General features: G+C 33.4%; 2 protein-coding genes across 2 annotated transcripts in view; one reads left to right on the top strand and one right to left on the bottom strand.

Moving 5' to 3' along the window:
- LOC144835675 (uncharacterized) overlaps positions 1–22,975 on the bottom strand; it is a 61,847-nt gene that overhangs the window by 32,641 nt on the left and 6,231 nt on the right. The gene's annotated exons all lie outside the window — the stretch shown is intronic.
- Positions 17,298–22,299, top strand: LOC144834691 (lymphoid-specific helicase-like). Its single transcript, XM_078689586.1, is given in 11 exon segments — positions 17,298–17,421; positions 17,702–17,804; positions 18,039–18,197; positions 18,498–18,643; positions 18,921–19,152; positions 19,269–19,306; positions 19,339–19,375; positions 19,378–19,422; positions 19,735–19,851; positions 20,139–20,298; positions 20,480–22,299. Coding segments are annotated over 11 exon segments (1,335 nt in total). The 5' UTR covers positions 17,298–17,305; the 3' UTR covers positions 20,662–22,299.

Genomic DNA, 22,975 nt, shown 5'->3' with positions numbered 1-22,975 from the left:
GTAAGACGATGTGATTTTATCATTCATTCAATCTTTTATCTCGGAATCTCTGGTTCATAGAAAGTAAAAATTACATATAAATGAATTAAAAATAAAAAAAATAGACCGTACTAATTACTACTACTCATCTCATATTTGTAATGCTTTAAGAATGTTTGATTGTTACAAATGTAGTACGAGGCCAAGTATACACCTTCAAATTTGCCAATGTATATATATATTATTGTTGTTTATTTTTTCGCCAGTATCATAAACTTTAATCACACATTTGATGGTTAATGAAGTTATTGTTGCAACTTTCGGTTTTTCATTGAATTGTAGCGCAGGCGGAAATATAGAGGGCGGCAAACACAATTTTTAATTCATCTAAATTGATAAAACATATTATTTAGGGCCTACTCTGAAATCTAACTTTTTAGAAGACCTATTTTTATTTATATTCAGTAAACAAACTTTGTAATGCGGATTAGAATTAAGCTTATTGGATCTCAAAGAATAAGAAAGTGTAATACGAGTCTTACTTATTATGATGTTAACATATCGTTTTTAAAACAATGAAGCTTCTTAATTATTATATCGTTCTCTGTGTGGGTCAGGATTGGAATTAAACATCAAAAAGGATTTTGTTTAAATACTGTATTATTATTCTGAATGCAACTAACCTGTTTCTGATTTATCCTCTTTTGGCATTCCTTGTCCTTCATTACTACTGGTTGCCACTTGCCCTATTTTAATAACAGAATAATAAGAAACAAAATGAAATACTTATTTTACCTAAAAAACTACCGATTGGGAGCAAAATTATACGGTTCATTATTAGTAACTGACCTGTTTCTGATTTAAATCTTTTTCGCATTCCTTGTTCTTCATTATTACTACAAGTCGCCACTCGTCCTGTAATAATCAAATAATAATAATACGAAAAACAAATTAAAGACAATTATTATTATTTTACCTAAATAACTACCGATTGGGAGCAAAATTATACGGTTCATTATTAGTAACTGACCTGATTTAAATCTTTTTCGCATTCCCTGTTCTTCATTACTACGTCTGGTCGCCACTTGCCCTGTAATAAATGACAGGACAAAACATGAATTTAGGCTACAATGATATTCTATACTGGTAATTCTTTAAAAATTAATTAATGTTTCTTTAGCTTTTAGCACTAACTTACCTTCAGTCAGAAGTGTTACTCTTGATTCCAGTCCAACTTGTCTTAAATTGTTAATGAATTCTTCAATTTTTTCTTCACAGATTATTCGTCTCTCTTCCAAATCCAGAATCATACTCCAGGCATCTTTGTAATTCTTTAACGCACTACCACTGTACAATGCATCGATTCTGTCCACATCAGCCTGTCTAAGTCCATTTCCGAATGCTACAATTTGTAATCGATATCGAGTGAACTTAGTAATTTCTTGAACTTCAAGAAAAGAATGTTTGAGACGATCTATGACACCAAACTGTTCAGTTACTTTTATTGTATCGTCTAGCAATGTACGATTTTCTGAACTTAAACGTCCATTTGTCCTTAATTCCTGTAGTAAGTGTATTGTCTTGGTGGCGCTGTCTATGTTCGTTACTGCAATCAAATCTTGGTACAAAACTTTCAGCTTTGTGACGAGATTACGTTCATCATACCAAGTTGAAAAATGTACTAAATCCAGATCAAAATCTATGAAATGGTGGAAACAGAACAATTTAAAAAGGTGTATTATTATTTATAGCAACACAAGGATTACTGTATAATAATCATATATGTAAAGCGGACCAATCTTTTTTTTATGTCGGTACTTATTATACTAATATGTTTATAATATTGTAGTCTTTAAAAGTGAATACATTATCAGTGTACCTGTTGCCATTTTTTCAAATTTCTGTCTTCAATTCTGAAAAATAAGTGTTAAATCGGATCATAATTCACAAATATATCTAAATATATATCTGATCGTTTCATATAGGCCTACTAAGTTCAATGTAACGATAAGATCAATGATTGAACTGTCTGCAGTTTGTTTATAGTCAATAAGTGTGGAGCATCCGGGCAATTTATATAATGTTCTTTGTGTCTTGCTACCCGCGCGTACTTTAGGATTGGCCAGGACAGGTTGGGCATCAGTGACAAACTGAACACGTGTGAGTAACACGCGTACTTTAGGATTAGACAGGACAGGTTGACCATCAGTGACAAACTGAACACGTGTGAGTAACACGCGTACTTTAGGATTAGACAGGACAGGTTGACCATCAGTGACAAACTGAACACGTGAGTAACACGCGTACTTTAGGATTGGACAGGACAGGTTGGGCATCAGTGACAAACTGAACACAAAGTAACTTCACACATTAATGGAATATTAGTCAAAATTACAAGTATATAATTATCTTATAATATGATATTGTTTATTGTGATGGCATTCTTCTGTTTACTCAGAGAAACTCGCTGTTTGTTGACGACTATGTGTGGTACACAGAATAGTACGTTCAGTGATATTAACAAGACATTTACTACAACCCACACTCTACTTCAAATAACCATGAAAGCAAAATTATGCCTACATTCTCATATTATTGTTTTGCAAATAAATGTTCCGAACAAATTAAATTGAAATTGTAAACTTAAGACAGGACTGTAACTGGATCAATATACCGATACAGTCAAATGTGACGATTTGTAGCAGCAACTGCGCCACTCCCTTTGACGTCAACTACTGTATAATTAGTGCAAACTTACAATTGGCTTAAGACTGGACTTTAACTGGATCTCGTATCTGGACTATCAATATAAACCGATACAGTTAAATGTGACGATTTGTAGCAGCAACTGCGCCACTCCCTTTGACGTCAACTACTGTGTAATTAGTGTAAACTTACAAATTAGCTTAAGACTGGACTGTAACTGGATCTCGTATCTGAACTATCAATATACCGATACAGTTAAATGTGACGATTTGTACCACCAACTGCGCCACTCCCTTTGACGTCAACTTCTGTGTATTTATTATTCATAATCTGGTATATGTATGCTATATTGACTTTGGCCGTGACGTCACAAAAACTTTTCCACGGTCCAACTGTCTTTCTGTTGAAACATCAATGTACACGATTATATCGTCGTCGTACGACGTCTATAAATATTCAATTCAAAATTCCATATAAAGTATTTTTAGAAAATTACCAGTTAAAATCTTTTTAAATAATATTCAAAAACTGCAAAATGAATGTTATGGAAACACCTAAAGGGAATTGGTTTAAACACAATTCACATTTTTGTATAAATATAGACGGCAATAAATGTTTTAATATTTGTACTATATCTAATCATTTTAATAACTATTTTTGTAATATTGCTTCTGATCTGGTATCTGAACTACATTTGTGCAATAATTCATATACTGAATCTAAATTTATTTAATCATTTTACACCTCTTATATCTATTTTTTTTAATTTTTTTTTTTTTTAGCTTTTTAATTTTTACTAACAAATATCTTTTTATAAATATTATAATCATAACAATAAATATTTAAAAAATATATATAAAGTAATATTTATCGCATAATATACAGTCTAGGATAATTAAATGATATACAAAATCATTACACCCAACTACTATCTTCATCTCCTTATACGGAACATCATTTGAATAATAGAACAAGAACAAGTCACACATCTACACATAATCAAACATCGTATACTTTACTCTAACAATATTTCAATCTTCTATCGACTACTGTAAAGCCGAAGTATAGTCGTTATCTCGGGACCGTTCTATGGTTACCACCACGTAGGCTTACTTCATCAAGGCAGGGAGGTATAATACCTCCCTGCTCAAGGCTTCTATGAATGGATGACGAGTTAGGCGCAGGAACGCTAGTAGACCAAACCCAGACTCCAGTACCGTTTTGATTACGATCAATCGGGAAATTACCTCATGACGTTGTGTTGATAACACTTTACCCCAACATTACAATGTACTCACAGGGCAGTATTTTAGGCCCGCTTCTTTTTATTTGTTATATTATCGATATGTCTATTTGTATTGATAATGATTGCAAACTATTATTATATGCCAATGACAGTGCCTTATTGGTGGCTCATCGTGATCCATTATACATTTCACATTAACTAGGTCATGGTATGGAATTATGTTACAAGTGGTAGTTCAAAATAAGTTGTCCATGCACCCACAAAAAACAGAATGCATTTTGTTGAAAGAAAAGTTTAAAATATTGAGAATTTCAAAATCACTTTTATAATGATATATTCTTAGTCATGATTCCATAAGCACCTTGGTTTACAAATTGATAACTGTATTTCAAATGAAGAATACTTTACATGTATTATGAAAAAAGCAAATTCGACCACCAGATTGAAATTTCTGTACAACAGGTAGGCTAGTAGGAAACTGTTATGCTCTGCATTAATTAATTTAGTGTATACAGACTGGTATTCTGGTATAACATCATTCCTTCAAAATAAACTCCAGGTAACCCAAAACAAAATTGTACAGTTTATTCTCGACATTGCCCCTAGGGCACACATTGACCCTAGGGCGCGCACAGATTGCTCCTAGGGCACACATTGACCCTATGGAACACATTTCCCCTAGGGCACACATTTCCCCTAGGGCACACATTGCCCCTAGGGCACACATTGCTCCTAGGGCACACATTGACCCTATGGAACACATTTCCCCTAGGGCACACATTTCCCCTAGGGCACACATTGCCCCTAGGGCACACATTGGCCCTAGGGCACACATTGACCCTAGGGCACACATTGGCCCTAGGGCACACATTGCCCCTAGGGCACACATTCCCCCTAGGGCACACATTCCCCCTAGGGCACACATTGGCCCTAGGGCACACATTTCCCCTAGGGCACACATTTCCCCTAGGGCACACATTGGCCCTAGGGCACACATTGACCCTAGGGCACACATTGACCCTAGGGCACACATTGCTCCTAGGGCACACATTTCCCCTAGGGCACACATTTCCCCTAGGGCACACATTGGTCACGAACAACTAAAAGCTGTTGGTTATTTGAACATAAACAACAGAGTTAAATTTCTAAGATAGACTTCAGGTATTATAGGCCCACGCCTATAAGATATACCATGATGTAGATTCCACTTTTTTAGCAGACAATTTTAAAAATATTTCTAAACAACAACATATGTACTGTACGAGGAAATTAATGAACATTTTGTAATTCCTAATATAAAAGTGTTAGCTTCGAAAATATTTTATTATCATACTATTAACGATTGGAATAATCTTCCGTGTTAAAAAGCTTTATGTTAGTAATGTGCATAGCCAGACTGATGTATTGTGAACTGTTGTTATATTTTTGTGAATGTTTCTATGTTTTTGTTATAAGGACCCCATTGAATAGCTTAGCTCTATGGGTAATCCTTGGTATGTTGATTGCACCGAATAAAACAAACAAATGTATCCGTCCGACTTATACTAATATTAAAATTGCAATTTGCAATTTTTCTAGTAGGTATATTGATGATTTTACCCAAACACACTTATACAAATATAAATTGCAAAAGAACTATCAATTATTCCAATATTCATTTGGAAGCAACTTCACCCTTTTACTTAGGTCAACTTTAATATCGGGATCACATGCCGCTATTGACTTTGGCCGTGACGTCACAAAAGCTGTTCCACAGTTTAGTGTAGGTCTTTCTGTAGAAGCACAATAGAATTACTGAAGTCTATACTTATTCACTCAAAATTACATAGATACTATTTTTAGAAAAACACACAGAACCCTCGGTTTAAATGTATAAGAGGATAAATACATGTAATAGAATTTTTAAATAAAATTTTTGCTTCTGAAAATAACTGACGTTTCGATCAACATTAAGCTTTTATCGTCCATCCATAAATATTATGATCGTCCTTAGGAGGAGTGAGGAGTTTGTTTTCTCAGAGGACGATCATCAAAGTAAATTAGGCATATTGATTGAAACGTCGCGAAACTCAATTCATTCATTTCAGAACTAATTGGAGATGTACTGCAAACTTTATATAAACATTTGATTTCTCATGCAAACCTTCAAACAATTCTCATTCTTCCATTGTCTTTTTTTGTCCATTCGGTATTCATCAGTTTTATACCTTTTACATATTTGCTGTAGTGTTTTTATGCTATGCTAAGCATCTTTGTACCGTCCTCATGATGACTCAGCATTTTCGCATCTCACTGTGCCGACAATATTACAAAACAATTGTTGTTGCATTGTATTTAATGCTGGTAGAAAAAAATATAAACGAATTGGGTTATATTTTGACACATCGATCGACATAGTGAGGAAAAATTAAATTGGTAAAATAAATTATTTTTCAAAAACTAGTACGGTCTCATGTTGTCCGTTGAGGGCGCTCTTTGGTTTCTATAGAGCAGGTGGTGGTTTGGTATCAATCCACACCAAAGATCGTATAGCGCCACGTAGTGGCGCTATACGATCTTTGGTGTCGTGAGGTGGTTTCCCGAATGATCGTAAAATCAAAACGGTACTGGGTATGACCAACTAGCGTTATTGTCACCAACTAGTCATCCATTCATAGAAGTACTGATGTAGTAGCCTATCTGTACGGTGACCATAGAATGTGACCCGAGACATGACTAACTACGACTTTTAGATGATAGAAAGTTGAGAAAATTTGTTACGAGTAGTTGTACGATATGAAGATGTTTATGAAACTATGTTAAAGATGTAAAACATACTACACAAGGCATATAAACAGTAATGTTTGTTAGTATAAACAATTTTGTGTTACAAGATATAAGGAAGGAAAGCAAAGAGATTATGGAGCGGCTGTACCTGAATATACAATACAAGTATTGTAAGGTTAAAATTAGAAATTTAGGCGATCTTGTCAAAGGTCAAGCGCCTTCAGCCTGCCACGTTTCGATATTCAATATTGAACTTGACCTGACGTGGTTCCACAATATCTTTATATGAAAAATTTGTAGAGTGGATAGAAAATTATTAAAAAGGTTATTGTTAAACTGTTTTTAATATACGTTGTTCGGTTTAATGTTAAACTATGTTTAAATTTTCTCACCTTTTTTTAAAAAAATATTTTATTTCAAGATGAAGGAGATTGAAAGTTTATGTTGCGTACTTGTTTCTGTGTATACAGGACGCTAAAATATTAAAATTATTAGATTGGATTTACGTAATATGATTATATTTTATGGTTTATATGAATGATAATTTTAAAATAGAAATGATTTAGTTCTAAATATAATATTAATTAGTCTTACCTTGTCTGAAAGTCATTTGGTTTGGATAATAATGATAATGTCGGAGCTGTAGTAAATTTAATATGTTTTTACCGACCTTTCCTTTGTGAGAATGTTATGTTTGAAAGTAACAGGTTCGAAGGTTTGCTATATGCGTGTGTTAGAATGTGGTATCGAAATGACGCGGGTGATTCGATTACGCGTAAAAGTCTGTATAGATTATTCTTATTATTAATTAACGTATGGTGATCAAAGTAAATTTATGTCATTTTAAAAAAGGTGCTTATAATATATTTAATCTGGTATAAAAACATTTTAAAAATCATAAAACACAAAATGAATGAATAAATATAGCGGTAAACATTATGGTACAGTATGAACAACGATTTATTTGACAATATAAAGGTGTTTATAAGAATATATAAAATACAACAATTTAGTATTAAAGTATTATAATATGATATCAAAATAATAGTAAATTATATTAAACTTTTAATTTAATACGTTTGATAAGTTGCAAGTTTGTTATGCAATTGTTTATTTGTGCAGCATATTTGTTTAATCTTTTTGTCGTTATAAAAAACGTATTGTATTTTATACTTGTTGTTGAGTAGGTGTTCGTGGTTATTTATAATATCTTGCATAATATTTGTTTTGTCTGTAGTTTTATCAAATTTTGTTTTTATAAAAATTGTTTGTTTATTAATATTCTTTGTGATCTTTTTCTTTGGGTTCTGTTTAAAATTGATCAAATGTTTTTTAATGAATTTGTGGCTGTAACCTATTTTCTTTAATCTTAATGAGAAAAGGGTGGTGATGTGTAGATATTCTTTTATATTACATGATAGCCGGTTATAACGATGGGATTCTGTTTTGATGATGCTTTTGAATATTGCGGGGTTATGGTTGGATGTTTTATGGATGTATGTATATTTTTGGTATGGTTTTTGATAAATTGAGTAGTGTATTTTGTTTGTTGAAAGTGTTGTGTAGTTGATGGAAATGTGTGTGTCTAAATATATCATGTTGGTAGTATTAAAAGTAAAGTTGAGTGGAATATTGTGTGGGTATATGTTGGAAATGGATTTTATAAGGTCAAGAGAATTAATTTTAGGGTTGTTGATAATTAGTGCGCCGTCGTCTATGTATCGTGTAAATAGGAAGTTGGAAGGGTTTAGTTGAAATCTTTGTTTTAATGTGGTGAGGAAGTTTAATTCTTTCAAAAGGAGGGTAAGATTAGCGATTTGGGCGCTGTGGTAAGATCCCATAATGATTCCCTGTATTTGTTTATAAAAATAAGGTCCGGCTTTGAAGTATGCGTTGTTATTAATTATGTAGTTTAATTTAGTGAGATATAATTTGGTTTCATTGTTAAGATTTAAAAGGTCGCAGGCATTTGTAATGGTGTCATTGGTATCTTGTATTGTGATGTTAGTGTAAAGGCTTTCGAAGTCCCAGGAAATAAAGAAATTTGTGTCGGAGTATTTTGTGTTAATTAATTGTGTTTTGGAAATAAATTCGTTTGAGTTTTCAATAATGGGAAAGGGTACATTTTTGTCATTGAACATATCTTTAATTTTGTTTATAATTAGTTTAAGATGGTGGCCAAGTGTTTTGGATAGGGGGGTAGTAGTCCAGCTATGTGCTGTAATAATTGGTCGTCCTTTAAGGTCTTTTTCTGTTTCGGGTGAAGGTGGTTTTTTAAGTTTATGGGGTTTGGGTAGAATTTTGAGGGTAGGTAATTGTAATTTGGAGTTATCGATCCAGTTTATAATTTGGTTGATTTCTTTGATAAAATCGTGGTCTTTGATGCCTGTATCATTAATTAGTTTAATCATGTCATTTCGAACTTTAAGTTTTAAGTCTGTGATATAATTTCTTTCATTAATTTTAGGATCGACTTTTTGATATATTTCGTTGTTAAGTTGTCTATCGTATTCTTGTTTGTACCATTTTGTAGTATTAAGGCATAAACCTAAATTCTTGTCTGATGTTTGTACTATTATTTCTGGGTTTTTGGCAAGTGTTTTCAATTGTTTGAGTTGTGATTTAGTTGTATTTCTTTTATTTATACATCTAAAATTTTCGATGCATTCTTGGTTTAGTTCTTCGATATTGTTGTAGCAGAAAGCAGTTGTGTTTGGTCTAATGCGAGGATGTGTAATTAATTCATGGAAAAGTGTTTTGTGTTTATTACGTATAGGTAATGAGTGTGGTTTAGTGTGAGTTGTTTTGATTTTATGTTTGTAAATGTCGTGTTTCAAAATTGTTGTAAAGGAGGACTTAATATCGTTATGTAGTTCTGTTTTTATCTGCTGTCCGTTCTTGAAGGTTGTAGGTATAAACGATGGTCCCTTGTTCAATATTGCTTTGGTGTGTTTATTGATTTTAAAGTTAGTAAAATTGTGGAAGTTTAAATCATCTTTCTTGTTTTCGTTTCTAATTTCGTCTTCCTTCTTTTTAGCATCATAGTTTTTCATAAGTTTTTTAATTAGTATTGTGTGTAATACACTTCTCTGTTGACATAAATTACTTGCATAGTCAAAATCTGAGATGGTTTTTTTAATTTCGTATTTCTTATTAATTGCATTCTTCTGTTTAATTTCTTCGGTTGTATCTTTATATTTCTGTAAGATACTTTGTTTTAAGAGTTGTGTTTGTCGGTATCTATGTTTAATAGTATCGTTCAATTCTTCCAATGTGTTAATGTTGTCGCTCAATTCGGTGTCCTCAATACTTTCTCCGGTATTTATATTAATGGTATAATTCCTGATTTGGCAGATTTTGTTGTCAACGAATTTTATTTCTACGTTATGGTTGTTGTTTATTTTGAGTAGGCTAGGTGTCAGATGTTCTATTTTGTTATAATATCGGCTACAGTTAATTATTTCTTCTCTGAAAATGTTTTTAGTCGTCTTTGCATATATCCTATTCCATTCGTTGATTGTTGTAATTTTCCTAATATCTTTTGGTTTAAATTTTGGATGAACCATATTCTGTGGAATGTTTAAATAATTATGTAATGTTAGGCTTAAAAAATATATTGTGAAACATGATGATTATGTTATGAATGTCGTACGTAGGTAAAAGAATTGAAATAACAAGGATCTAAACGTAGAATATGAAAAAGTAGTATAGAATGTAGAAATAGGAAATGTTTGTTAATTAAAAAGAATAGATTTTGAATGTGAGGAATGACTTAAGATGGTTAAATCCCACTAGAGATCTATGTCGGCTCCTAGGCCTTTATAACGTCGTGAGGTGGTTTCCCGAATGATCGTAAAATCAAAACGGTACTGGGTATGACCAACTAGCGTTATTGTCACCAACTAGTCATCCATTCATAGAAGTACTGATGTAGTAGCCTATCTGTACGGTGACCATAGAATGTGACCCGAGACATGACTAACTACGACTTTTAGATGATAGAAAGTTGAGAAAATTTGTTACGAGTAGTTGTACGATATGAAGATGTTTATGAAACTATGTTAAAGATGTAAAACATACTACACAAGGCATATAAACAGTAATGTTTGTTAGTATAAACAATTTTGTGTTACAAGATATAAGGAAGGAAAGCAAAGAGATTATGGAGCGGCTGTACCTGAATATACAATACAAGTATTGTAAGGTTAAAATTAGAAATTTAGGCGATCTTGTCAAAGGTCAAGCGCCTTCAGCCTGCCACGTTTCGATATTCAATATTAAAAGTCGTAGTTAGTCATGCCTCGGGTCACATTCTATGGTCACCGTACAGGTAGGCTACTACATCAGTACTTCTATGAATGGATGACTGGTCGGTGACAATAACGCTAGTTGGTCATACCCAGTACCGTTTTGATTTTACGATCATTCGGGAAACCACCTCACGACGATATACAGGCCTAGGAGCCGACATAGATCTCTAGTGGGATCTAACCGTCATAAAGTCATTCCTCACATTCAAAATCTATTCTTTTAATTAACAAACATTTCCTTTTTCTACATTCTATACTACTTTTTCATATTCTACCATATTATATACCTATGTTATATTTTCGATCTTCTACTACTATGTACGATACACTTATAAACATACACTATTGTACAACTCTGCATCACGCACATCGTACGCAAGCATTTCATTCTATTACGCACACGCACTAATATCGAACATAGAGTATTTTAAACTATAACCATACAACAACAAGACATCCACCGGTTCAGTTCAAAACCATTTTAAGGTAAATTTTTAATTAATTTTTTTCTATCCACTCTACCATTTTCATATAAAGATACCATGGAACCACGTCAGGTCAAGTTCAATATTGAATATCGAAACGTGGCAGGCTATAGGCGCTTGACCTTTGACAAGATCGCCTAAAATTTATAATTTAAATCTACGATACTTTGTATTGTATATTCAGGAATAGCCGCTCCATAGTCTCTTTGCTTTTCTTCCTTATATCTTATTCTTATTAACTCAAAATTATTTTTACTAACAAACATTACTATTTATATGCCTAGGCTAGTGTGTAAACATTATTTACATATTTACATTAAACATTCACATACAGTACAACTCTTCTTAACAATTTTTTCAATCTTCTATCAACTAAAAGTCGTAGTTAGTCATGCCTCGGGTCACATTCTATGGTCACCGTACAGGTAGGCTACTACATCAGTACTTCTATGAATGGATGACTGGTCGGTGACAATAACGCTAGTTGGTCATACCCAGTACCGTTTTGATTTTACGATCATTCGGGAAACCACCTCACGACGATATACAGGCCTAGGAGCCGACATAGATCTCTAGTGGGATCTAACCGTCATAAAGTCATTCCTCACATTCAAAATCTATTCTTTTAATTAACAAACATTTCCTTTTTCTACATTCTATACTACTTTTTCATATTCTACCATATTATATACCTATGTTATATTTTCGATCTTCTACTACTATGTACGATACACTTATAAACATACACTATTGTACAACTCTGCATCACGCACATCGTACGCAAGCATTTCATTCTATTACGCACACGCACTAATATCGAACATAGAGTATTTTAAACTATAACCATACAACAACAAGACATCCACCGGTTCAGTTCAAAACCATTTTAAGGTAAATTTTTAATTAATTTTTTTCTATCCACTCTACCATTTTCATATAAAGATACCATGGAACCACGTCAGGTCAAGTTCAATATTGAATATCGAAACGTGGCAGGCTATAGGCGCTTGACCTTTGACAAGATCGCCTAAAATTTATAATTTAAATCTACGATACTTTGTATTGTATATTCAGGAATAGCCGCTCCATAGTCTCTTTGCTTTTCTTCCTTATATCTTATTCTTATTAACTCAAAATTATTTTTACTAACAAACATTACTATTTATATGCCTAGGCTAGTGTGTAAACATTATTTACATATTTACATTAAACATTCACATACAGTACAACTCTTCTTAACAATTTTTTCAATCTTCTATCAACTAAAAGTCGTAGTTAGTCATGCCTCGGGTCACATTCTATGGTCACCGTACAGGTAGGCTACTACATCAGTACTTCTATGAATGGATGACTGGTCGGTGACAATAACGCTAGTTGGTCATACCCAGTACCGTTTTGATTTTACGATCATTCGGGAAACCACCTCACGACGATATACAGGCCTAGGAGCCGACATAGATCTCTAGTGGGATCTAACCGTCATAAAGTCATTCCTCACATTCAAAATCTATTCTTTTAATTAACAAACATTTCCTTTTTCTACATTCTATACTACTTTTTCATATTCTACCATATTATATACCTATGTTATATTTTCGATCTTCTACTACTATGTACGATACACTTATAAACATACACTATTGTACAACTCTGCATCACGCACATCGTACGCAAGCATTTCATTCTATTACGCACACGCACTAATATCGAACATAGAGTATTTTAAACTATAACCATACAACAACAAGACATCCACCGGTTCAGTTCAAAACCATTTTAAGGTAAATTTTTAATTAATTTTTTTCTATCCACTCTACCATTTTCATATAAAGATACCATGGAACCACGTCAGGTCAAGTTCAATATTGAATATCGAAACGTGGCAGGCTATAGGCGCTTGACCTTTGACAAGATCGCCTAAAATTTATAATTTAAATCTACGATACTTTGTATTGTATATTCAGGAATAGCCGCTCCATAGTCTCTTTGCTTTTCTTCCTTATATCTTATTCTTATTAACTCAAAATTATTTTTACTAACAAACATTACTATTTATATGCCTAGGCTAGTGTGTAAACATTATTTACATATTTACATTAAACATTCACATACAGTACAACTCTTCTTAACAATTTTTTCAATCTTCTATCAACTAAAAGTCGTAGTTAGTCATGCCTCGGGTCACATTCTATGGTCACCGTACAGGTAGGCTACTACATCAGTACTTCTATGAATGGATGACTGGTCGGTGACAATAACGCTAGTTGGTCATACCCAGTACCGTTTTGATTTTACGATCATTCGGGAAACCACCTCACGACGATATACAGGCCTAGGAGCCGACATAGATCTCTAGTGGGATCTAACCGTCATAAAGTCATTCCTCACATTCAAAATCTATTCTTTTAATTAACAAACATTTCCTTTTTCTACATTCTATACTACTTTTTCATATTCTACCATATTATATACCTATGTTATATTTTCGATCTTCTACTACTATGTACGATACACTTATAAACATACACTATTGTACAACTCTGCATCACGCACATCGTACGCAAGCATTTCATTCTATTACGCACACGCACTAATATCGAACATAGAGTATTTTAAACTATAACCATACAACAACAAGACATCCACCGGTTCAGTTCAAAACCATTTTAAGGTAAATTTTTAATTAATTTTTTTCTATCCACTCTACCATTTTCATATAAAGATACCATGGAACCACGTCAGGTCAAGTTCAATATTGAATATCGAAACGTGGCAGGCTATAGGCGCTTGACCTTTGACAAGATCGCCTAAAATTTATAATTTAAATCTACGATACTTTGTATTGTATATTCAGGAATAGCCGCTCCATAGTCTCTTTGCTTTTCTTCCTTATATCTTATTCTTATTAACTCAAAATTATTTTTACTAACAAACATTACTATTTATATGCCTAGGCTAGTGTGTAAACATTATTTACATATTTACATTAAACATTCACATACAGTACAACTCTTCTTAACAATTTTTTCAATCTTCTATCAACTAAAAGTCGTAGTTAGTCATGCCTCGGGTCACATTCTATGGTCACCGTACAGGTAGGCTACTACATCAGTACTTCTATGAATGGATGACTGGTCGGTGACAATAACGCTAGTTGGTCATACCCAGTACCGTTTTGTTTTTACGATCATTCGGGAAACCACCTCACGACGATATACAGGCCTAGGAGCCGACATAGATCTCTAGTGGGATCTAACCGTCATAAAGTCATTCCTCACATTCAAAATCTATTCTTTTAATTAACAAACATTTCCTTTTTCTACATTCTATACTACTTTTTCATATTCTACCATATTATATACCTATGTTATATTTTCGATCTTCTACTACTATGTACGATACACTTATAAACATACACTATTGTACAACTCTGCATCACGCACATCGTACGCAAGCATTTCATTCTATTACGCACACGCACTAATATCGAACATAGAGTATTTTAAACTATAACCATACAACAACAAGACATCCACCGGTTCAGTTCAAAACCATTTTAAGGTAAATTTTTAATTAATTTTTTTCTATCCACTCTACCATTTTCATATAAAGATACCATGGAACCACGTCAGGTCAAGTTCAATATTGAATATCGAAACGTGGCAGGCTATAGGCGCTTGACCTTTGACAAGATCGCCTAAAATTTATAATTTAAATCTACGATACTTTGTATTGTATATTCAGGAATAGCCGCTCCATAGTCTCTTTGCTTTTCTTCCTTATATCTTATTCTTATTAACTCAAAATTATTTTTACTAACAAACATTACTATTTATATGCCTAGGCTAGTGTGTAAACATTATTTACATATTTACATTAAACATTCACATACAGTACAACTCTTCTTAACAATTTTTTCAATCTTCTATCAACTAAAAGTCGTAGTTAGTCATGCCTCGGGTCACATTCTATGGTCACCGTACAGGTAGGCTACTACATCAGTACTTCTATGAATGGATGACTGGTCGGTGACAATAACGCTAGTTGGTCATACCCAGTACCGTTTTGATTTTACGATCATTCGGGAAACCACCTCACGTTGATAGGACTTCCATATCTTGCGCCACTTCGTGGCGCTATAGTATCTTTGATCCACACAGCGCGGCCTTTGTGAATAATAATTAATATAAAAGGTGTAGGAGGCCTAGGCCTAGGCCGTTTGTAGTTTGTTTCTTCTAAGACACACAAAACTTAGGTAAGCTGGGTGTTTATAGTTTTTTTCTGTTTTGGTATTACGCTAGACTCTACTGCCTGGCACCTAACTAACGTGACAATATGAACTCATCAATATCCCTCCACCACAGCAGCCAGCCACCACACTTTTCTCCCTTATTTCTAGCCCACAAAAACTGGAGAGTCAGAGAGGTGTGAATTCGAACTAGGCCTAGCCTAGTTTAGTAGCCTACTACGATCTAGGCCTGGCCCTACCTAGATGACCTCATGAATTGTCTGATCTAAATTTTCCTCCTCCTTGTGTGTACAGAGACAGAACTACTGTCGTCTAGATGGCTGTTGACAGGTAAGCACTCATGGATACAGAGTAAGAAACAACTATATGTTGTTTTTACCAATTTGTAAATGTAAATTATAGTGAATGCACAATGAAGAATGGCCAGTTGATATAGACATTTCACATTCTGATTTTATCAGCAACTAGGCCTACTGCATGCTGTATTATTACGTTTCTGTTTTCTTTTTAAGAATGAGTGCAAGAATGTTCTTACTGATAAACAACATGTAAGCATAAGAATACGACAGAGTAAAGAGAATACTTAATTCAGTTGGCAAATGTGTTTGTCTTAATTTTTACACGTCAAAAAGCAATTAATAATAATTATCTTTTTAATACAATATATCAGTTATATATATTTGATTGAAAATTAGTGGAAGAAAGTTGTGTTATTATCTTTGTCAGATTAGTAATTTCAGGAATTATCCTGATTATTTTATCTTTCTGCTTTCAACAAGAGCTGGTGGGTTAGGCATCAACTTGACAACAGCTGACACAGTCATTATATATGACAGTGATTGGGTAAGTTAAATAAATAATTACTACATTTTATTACAGCGTGGTCAATAATCTGCCATACGATTTACACACAGAGTGTCATATGTAAAGAAGTATTTGTGCTGAGTGAAGTTGAGCCTAACCTAAATTGATTCTACCCAGCTTATATTTCACATACCAACTTTTATTTAATTTATTTAATTTAATTTTGGATTTATATAGCGCTTTTCCAGGTGACCAAAGCGCTGTACAATAGAAAATACTATATACTCAACAAAAACTTACAAAATACAAAAAATAGAAAATGGAATGAAAATACAAAAATATATATATATAAAAACTATGAGGGCCTATACAAAAAGTTACCGTAATATCATAAACATTATTTAGGAAAGAGATAGGTTTTTAACATTTTCTTGAAATATTGCACATTTATGGCTTCACGAATATAAGATGGTAAGTTATTCCACAATCTAGGACCGATGACAGAAAAACACTTATCGCCAAACGACCTCTTGGTCTTGGGGATGGCAAGACGGGTAAGTCTGTTCATAACCTTGTCTTACCTACCACTTTCACTGTTTGGAAACCACCATCATGTTTAGAGAAATATCCTAACATGTTCGTAATGAATTTATAGCAGTACAACTTAGCCTCCAAGTTTATACAAGCTATTTAAATTATAAGGTGGTAAGATAAATTGTTTGATTTTGTATGCAACTATGTTTATTTTAGAGAACTAAAGATGTACCAATCTGCCAACAGACTTCTACTTACTGGTACCCCACTTCAAAACAACCTGTCTGAGTTGTGGTCTATGCTAAACTTCTTACTATCAGAAGTGTTTGATGATCTACAAACGTAAGTATTAATTGTTATCAATTTGAATCCGGTCCTGCTCCAGTTGAGGTTCGCAACAGATTGTTCGTCATACAGCATTAGTTACTTTTTGTTTTCATGATGCGTCATGCAGTTACATAAAGATTGGCACATGGCGTGTTGTGAAAACAAAATGCAACGCAATTTTTATTTTCCGGAGCAGGTGTGAAAGGCAAACATGTCAATCACTGCCCACCAAACAATTTCTCTGTATAAGAACAAAACTGATGTGGATATAAATTTCCTTTATCTTATTTTTCAGGTTTGAATCCTGGTTTGATTTTAATTCATTTTCAAGTCATGAAGATGAAGAAGCCATTGTAGCTAAGGAGAGAGAACAACATGTTATATCCATGATGCACCAGGTACTGCCAACAAATCAGTTAACAGTTTCTTAGATCAAAAACGAAGGGAACGGTAATTAACAGAGCGAGACGTCATAAACTTTGCTCCGTCTATCGGACCGAACGTTAAATCAACCAATTATAGTCCCGATGAGAACGGAACAGATTATACTGGGCTTTAATGCATGCACAGATTAATGTTGATATTTTCTGTGGGTAATTTTATTCTGTATTAAAACTGTTGGTATCTTATAGATTCTTACGCCATTTTTATTACGACGCTTAAAGACAGATGTTGACCTGACAATACCTCCAAAGAAAGAGATCATTGTAAACGCACCAATGACGAGTATTCAACAAGAATTCTACGCATCAACTCTAGACAGGTCAATTATTGATAAGGTCAAACCTAAGGTAAGAACAGTGCATCACGTGCCATGGCTCTGTTATAATCAACCTAGCTGCCTACAAGCCAGAGTGTTAGTTAACATGAAATTAGAAACACATGCTAAAATAAATGAGGCGTGATTCTGCAGCTGAGAAATTGCAGTAAGAATTAACCAATGATTGGTTGATAACTAAAACTTAAAAAATCGAGTCCTGAGTGCCACACTTTCTATAGTTTGTTTAGCTGCCTTATGTTATTAAGTTCCAAACTATTGAAACGTATATAAAAAGAATGTTGTTGTCACCTGCCATCCTTTTGTTCCACAGAAAAAAGAAGAGGTAACATTGACCCCAAAAGGTCGACCCAAGAGAGGATGCTCTAAAAAGGTTGACTACTCCATTGTATTTAATGAAAATGAGGAATCTGATGATGTTGAAGATTGGTACAAAAAGATTAGAGACACATTTGCCAAGTGAGTTTACAGTAGTTGTAGTAGAGAAGTCTAGGCGTGAGTACCAACAAGTTAAGATTGAATTGGAAAAATATTTTGTTGTAATCAGGTGGCATGGGGTTTTGAGTGGGTGTTTGTTGAAATTAGTCTTTGTAGTATGGTGTTGGTTAGTGCTATATCTTATAATATCCTGTAGTCTGAACAGATGCTTAGCACTTATTTTGTAAGAGGGTGTCCCTGTCCACCAGTACAACATCCATGAGTACATTACTTTGTACCCCTTTATTATTTATTTCAGAGAACCAACTGCACCAGGTGAGACCCAATCAAATACAGAATCAGCAGTTAATATTAAGCTTCAAAACATTGTAATGCAACTAAGAAAATGTTGTAACCATCCTTACCTACTGGAATATCCACTTGACCCGGTCACGCAACAGTTCAAAGTTGATGAGGATCTTGTCAAGTCATGTGGAAAGCTTTTAGTGTTGGAGAGAATGTTACCTGAACTAAAGAAGCGTGGACACAAGGTATCAATCTTAAATATTCATGTTAGTTTAAAAGAATGTAATAAGTTAATGAAATTGGCAATTGGCACCAGCTTATTTTTTAAAAACATCTGAATTATATGTCTGTTTGTCTGTAGGTCCTCATCTTTTCCCAGATGAACTCAATATCTGATATGTTTGTCTATAGTGCTTTGACAATGCTTGACATATTGAAGATTACTGCCACTTAAGAAACCACAACTACACTGTCGTCTAGATGGCAGCATGGCTTTTGCTGAGAGACAACAACAGGTAAGCACCCGCATGGTGAAGAAGAAGAAATTTAGAATTATTTGGAAGAACTTGTAAATATAAATGATACTGAATTAAGTAATTAAGACACACACATTCTGATTTTAGCAACTTCTGCTGTATTATGTTAATTAGTATTATGATTGTTTTTACTGAGAAAAGATGGAAAATGTGTTTGTCTTAATTTTTACCAAATGTCCACCTAATGATAATTATCTTTAATATCAGTTGGTTGTAGCAGCCACAAACCATGTTTGTTTTTCTCAATTATTCAAAATTAGTGGAAGAAAGTTGTGTTATTATCTTTCTCAGATTAGTATTTTCAGCAATGATCCTGATTATTTTATCTTTCTGCCTTCAACAAGAGCTGGTGGGTTAGGCATCAACTTGACAACAGCTGACACAGTCATTATATATGACAGTGATTGGGTAAGTTAAATAAATAATTACTACATTTTATTACAGCGTGATCAATAATCTGCCATACGATTTACACACAGAGTGCAATATGCTTTTTTGCTGCGCACTTTTTGCACCCAAGTGCATGATAGTGAAAAAATAAAGAGCACACACGTGACTCATTTCAGTGCGTCTGATTGGCTACATCCTTGAACCCATGTTATAATAATTAGTCACAAGCTTGTGGTGTAATGTTTTTTTTTAGTGTAGTAACTTTCAATACATTGTAAAGTAGCATTTATAGGTTTGTATTATAGAATCCACAGTCAGATCTACAAGCCCAAGATAGGTGCCACAGAATTGGTCAAGAAAAGCCAGTGATTGTGTACAGGTTAGTGACCATTAACACCATTGACCAGAAGATAGTGGAGAGAGCAGCTGCAAAGAGGAAGCTGGAGAAGATGGTCATTCATCAAGGTCAGTTTTGTCTTTCACACCTCCCTAAAAACCCTCCTGAACAATAAACGCCCGGGGCTTTTATTCAAATAAAAACGTTAAAATAATCATATTGTTTTATAGACTTCTACAGTAATATGCAAACTTCTAGGCATTGATTGTTCTCATTCATTTCAAAAATTCATTATCTTATTTTTTTTAGGTAAATTCAAAGGCAGTAAAACTATGGTGAGAGACTCAAAAGCTGTGATGGATCCCATGGAACTACTAAAAGTGTTACGTTCCACTGATCACTCTGGCATTATCAAAAACTGTAAAGAACAAGTCATCAGCGACGCCGATCTTGAGCTCCTATTGGATCGCAGCGACCTTGTTGGGAATTGAAACCAGTAAAGGAGAATGAAGCGTTTAAGGTTCTGGAATCCTGCGATGAGAATGTCATGGAGTTAAAGATCTCAGCGAGAGAAGGATAACTAACCTGTCTTCAACAATCTATTGCAAGTTTGATCTCTGCATATTCATTCAATTCTCCATCAAGATATCCACATCAAATCCATAGCTCCTGGCTTTAAATTTACTACAGTACTGGGTTCACATACTGTATACCCAATATTGCACAAATTGAAATCTGGGATTGTTAATGGTATTTATGACATTTATTTCTATGCAAGTAGTTACTGTTATTTTCTGCACAGCACAGTGTTCAGGTTTAAACTATTGTTAACACCAAGTGTTATTACAAGTCAGCACAGTGTTAAGGTTTAAACTATTGTTAACACCAAGTGTTATTACAAGTCAGCACAGTGTTCAGGTTTAAACTATTGTTAACACCAAGTGTTATTACAAGTCAGCACAGTGTTCAGGTTTAAACTATTGTTAACACCAAGTGTTATTACAAGTCAGCACAGTGTTCAGGTTTAGACTATTGTTATCACCAAGTGTTATTACAAGTCAGCACAGTGTTCAGGTTTAAACTATTGTTAACACCAAGTGTTATTACAAGCCAGCACAGTGTTGAGGTTTAAACTATTGTTAACACCAAGTGTTATTACAAGTCAGCACAGTGTTCAGGTTTAAACTATTGTTAACACCAAGTGTTATTACAAGTCCGCACAGTGTTCAGGTTTAAACTATTGTTAACACCAAGTGTTATTACAAGTCAGCACAGTTTTCAGGTTTAAACTATTGTTAACACCAAGTGTTATTACAAGTCAGCACAGTTTTCAGGTTTAAACTATTGTTAACACCAAGTGTTATTACAAGTCAGCACAGTGTTCAGGTTTAAACTATTGTTAACACCAAGTGTTATTACAAGTCCGCACAGTGTTCAGGTTTAAACTATTGTTAACACCAAGTGTTATTACAAGTCAGCACAGTTTTCAGGTTTAAACTATTGTTAACACCAAGTGTTATTACAAGTCAGCACAGTTTTCAGGTTTAAACTATTGTTAGCACCAAGTGTTATTACAAGTCAGCACAGTTTTCAGGTTTAAACTATTGTTAACACCAAGTGTTATTACAAGTCAGCACAGTTTTCAGGTTTAAACTATTGTTAGCACCAAGTGTTATTACAAGTCAGCACAGTTTTCAGGTTTAAACTATTGTTAACACCAAGTGTTATTACTCTTACAACATAAAGAAAATCAAAGACTGTACACAAATATATCTCAAAATTAAGTAGAACCTTTAATTATTCCAATCTATAAATGGTAATCCATAACTTATCAACTTTAAATTTATTTTATACAGAATTATATTTCACTATTTCTACATCATATAGAAAAAATATTTCTACATCAAAAAATATATTTAAAAACACAGCAATGAAACTAAATGCAAAATTCATTGATATCAAACTATATTATATAATGTCTTCATTGTTTGATTTTTGTCATTTTTAGTTTTACAAATTCTACTACAACTTTGTTCTGTTGTTGTTACTGTGCCAAAGACATCTCATAATGTGTTTATTTGTTAATATAATTTCTAATTACGTTTTCATTTAATAAAACTGCTTTTGATAACAAATTACGTTTCATCATTAATATGTTAATGTTATGTTTTGTAGTTTCAAGTTGTACCACTTTACTTTTAGTATTTAACCATCCAACCTAATTATAAAGAGTTGTATTAATTACATTTAATATAATATTATCACATAATTACTTTAAAACACGCACAACCAATTCTAAACAATATATCAAGTAAAAAACATTGCATTATTATAAAAGAATCATTTTCATTTAATATGGCAGCACAGTTTATAAAGATTATAATGAATAAGAAACAAACATTCTTGTTTATCTGCATGCTACAGCTGTTAATAATTATTACTTCCGTTGCTAGTGTGCCGCGTGCGGAAGTACGCGCGCGCGCTCCGTCGATGAAGGTAAGTATGTCAAAATAAAATGTTTAAAAACATTTTATGTTTTAGATTATCATATTGATTTAATCTACTATACGATTTATATATAAAAGGTCGTTTTTATATTGAATACAAATTTAATGTTAGAAATGAAATTATTTGCGATATTAAAAATTGACACCTGCTTGCTGCGAGATTAAAAAATGTGTCTGTTATATAGTAGAAGTAACATACGTTATCAGTGAAAACTAACGATGATTAAATGTAATATTTCTTATTGAACACTTTTCAGACACGTGACGAATGACGTCAGCTGATAGATTGCAATCATAC

The sequence above is a fragment of the Antedon bifida genome, chromosome 2 (assembly GCF_963402885.1).
Source record: "Antedon bifida chromosome 2, ecAntBifi1.1, whole genome shotgun sequence".
Taxonomy (NCBI): Eukaryota; Metazoa; Echinodermata; class Crinoidea; order Comatulida; family Antedonidae; genus Antedon; species Antedon bifida.
This window is presented reverse-complemented; position numbering and strand designations above follow the sequence as displayed.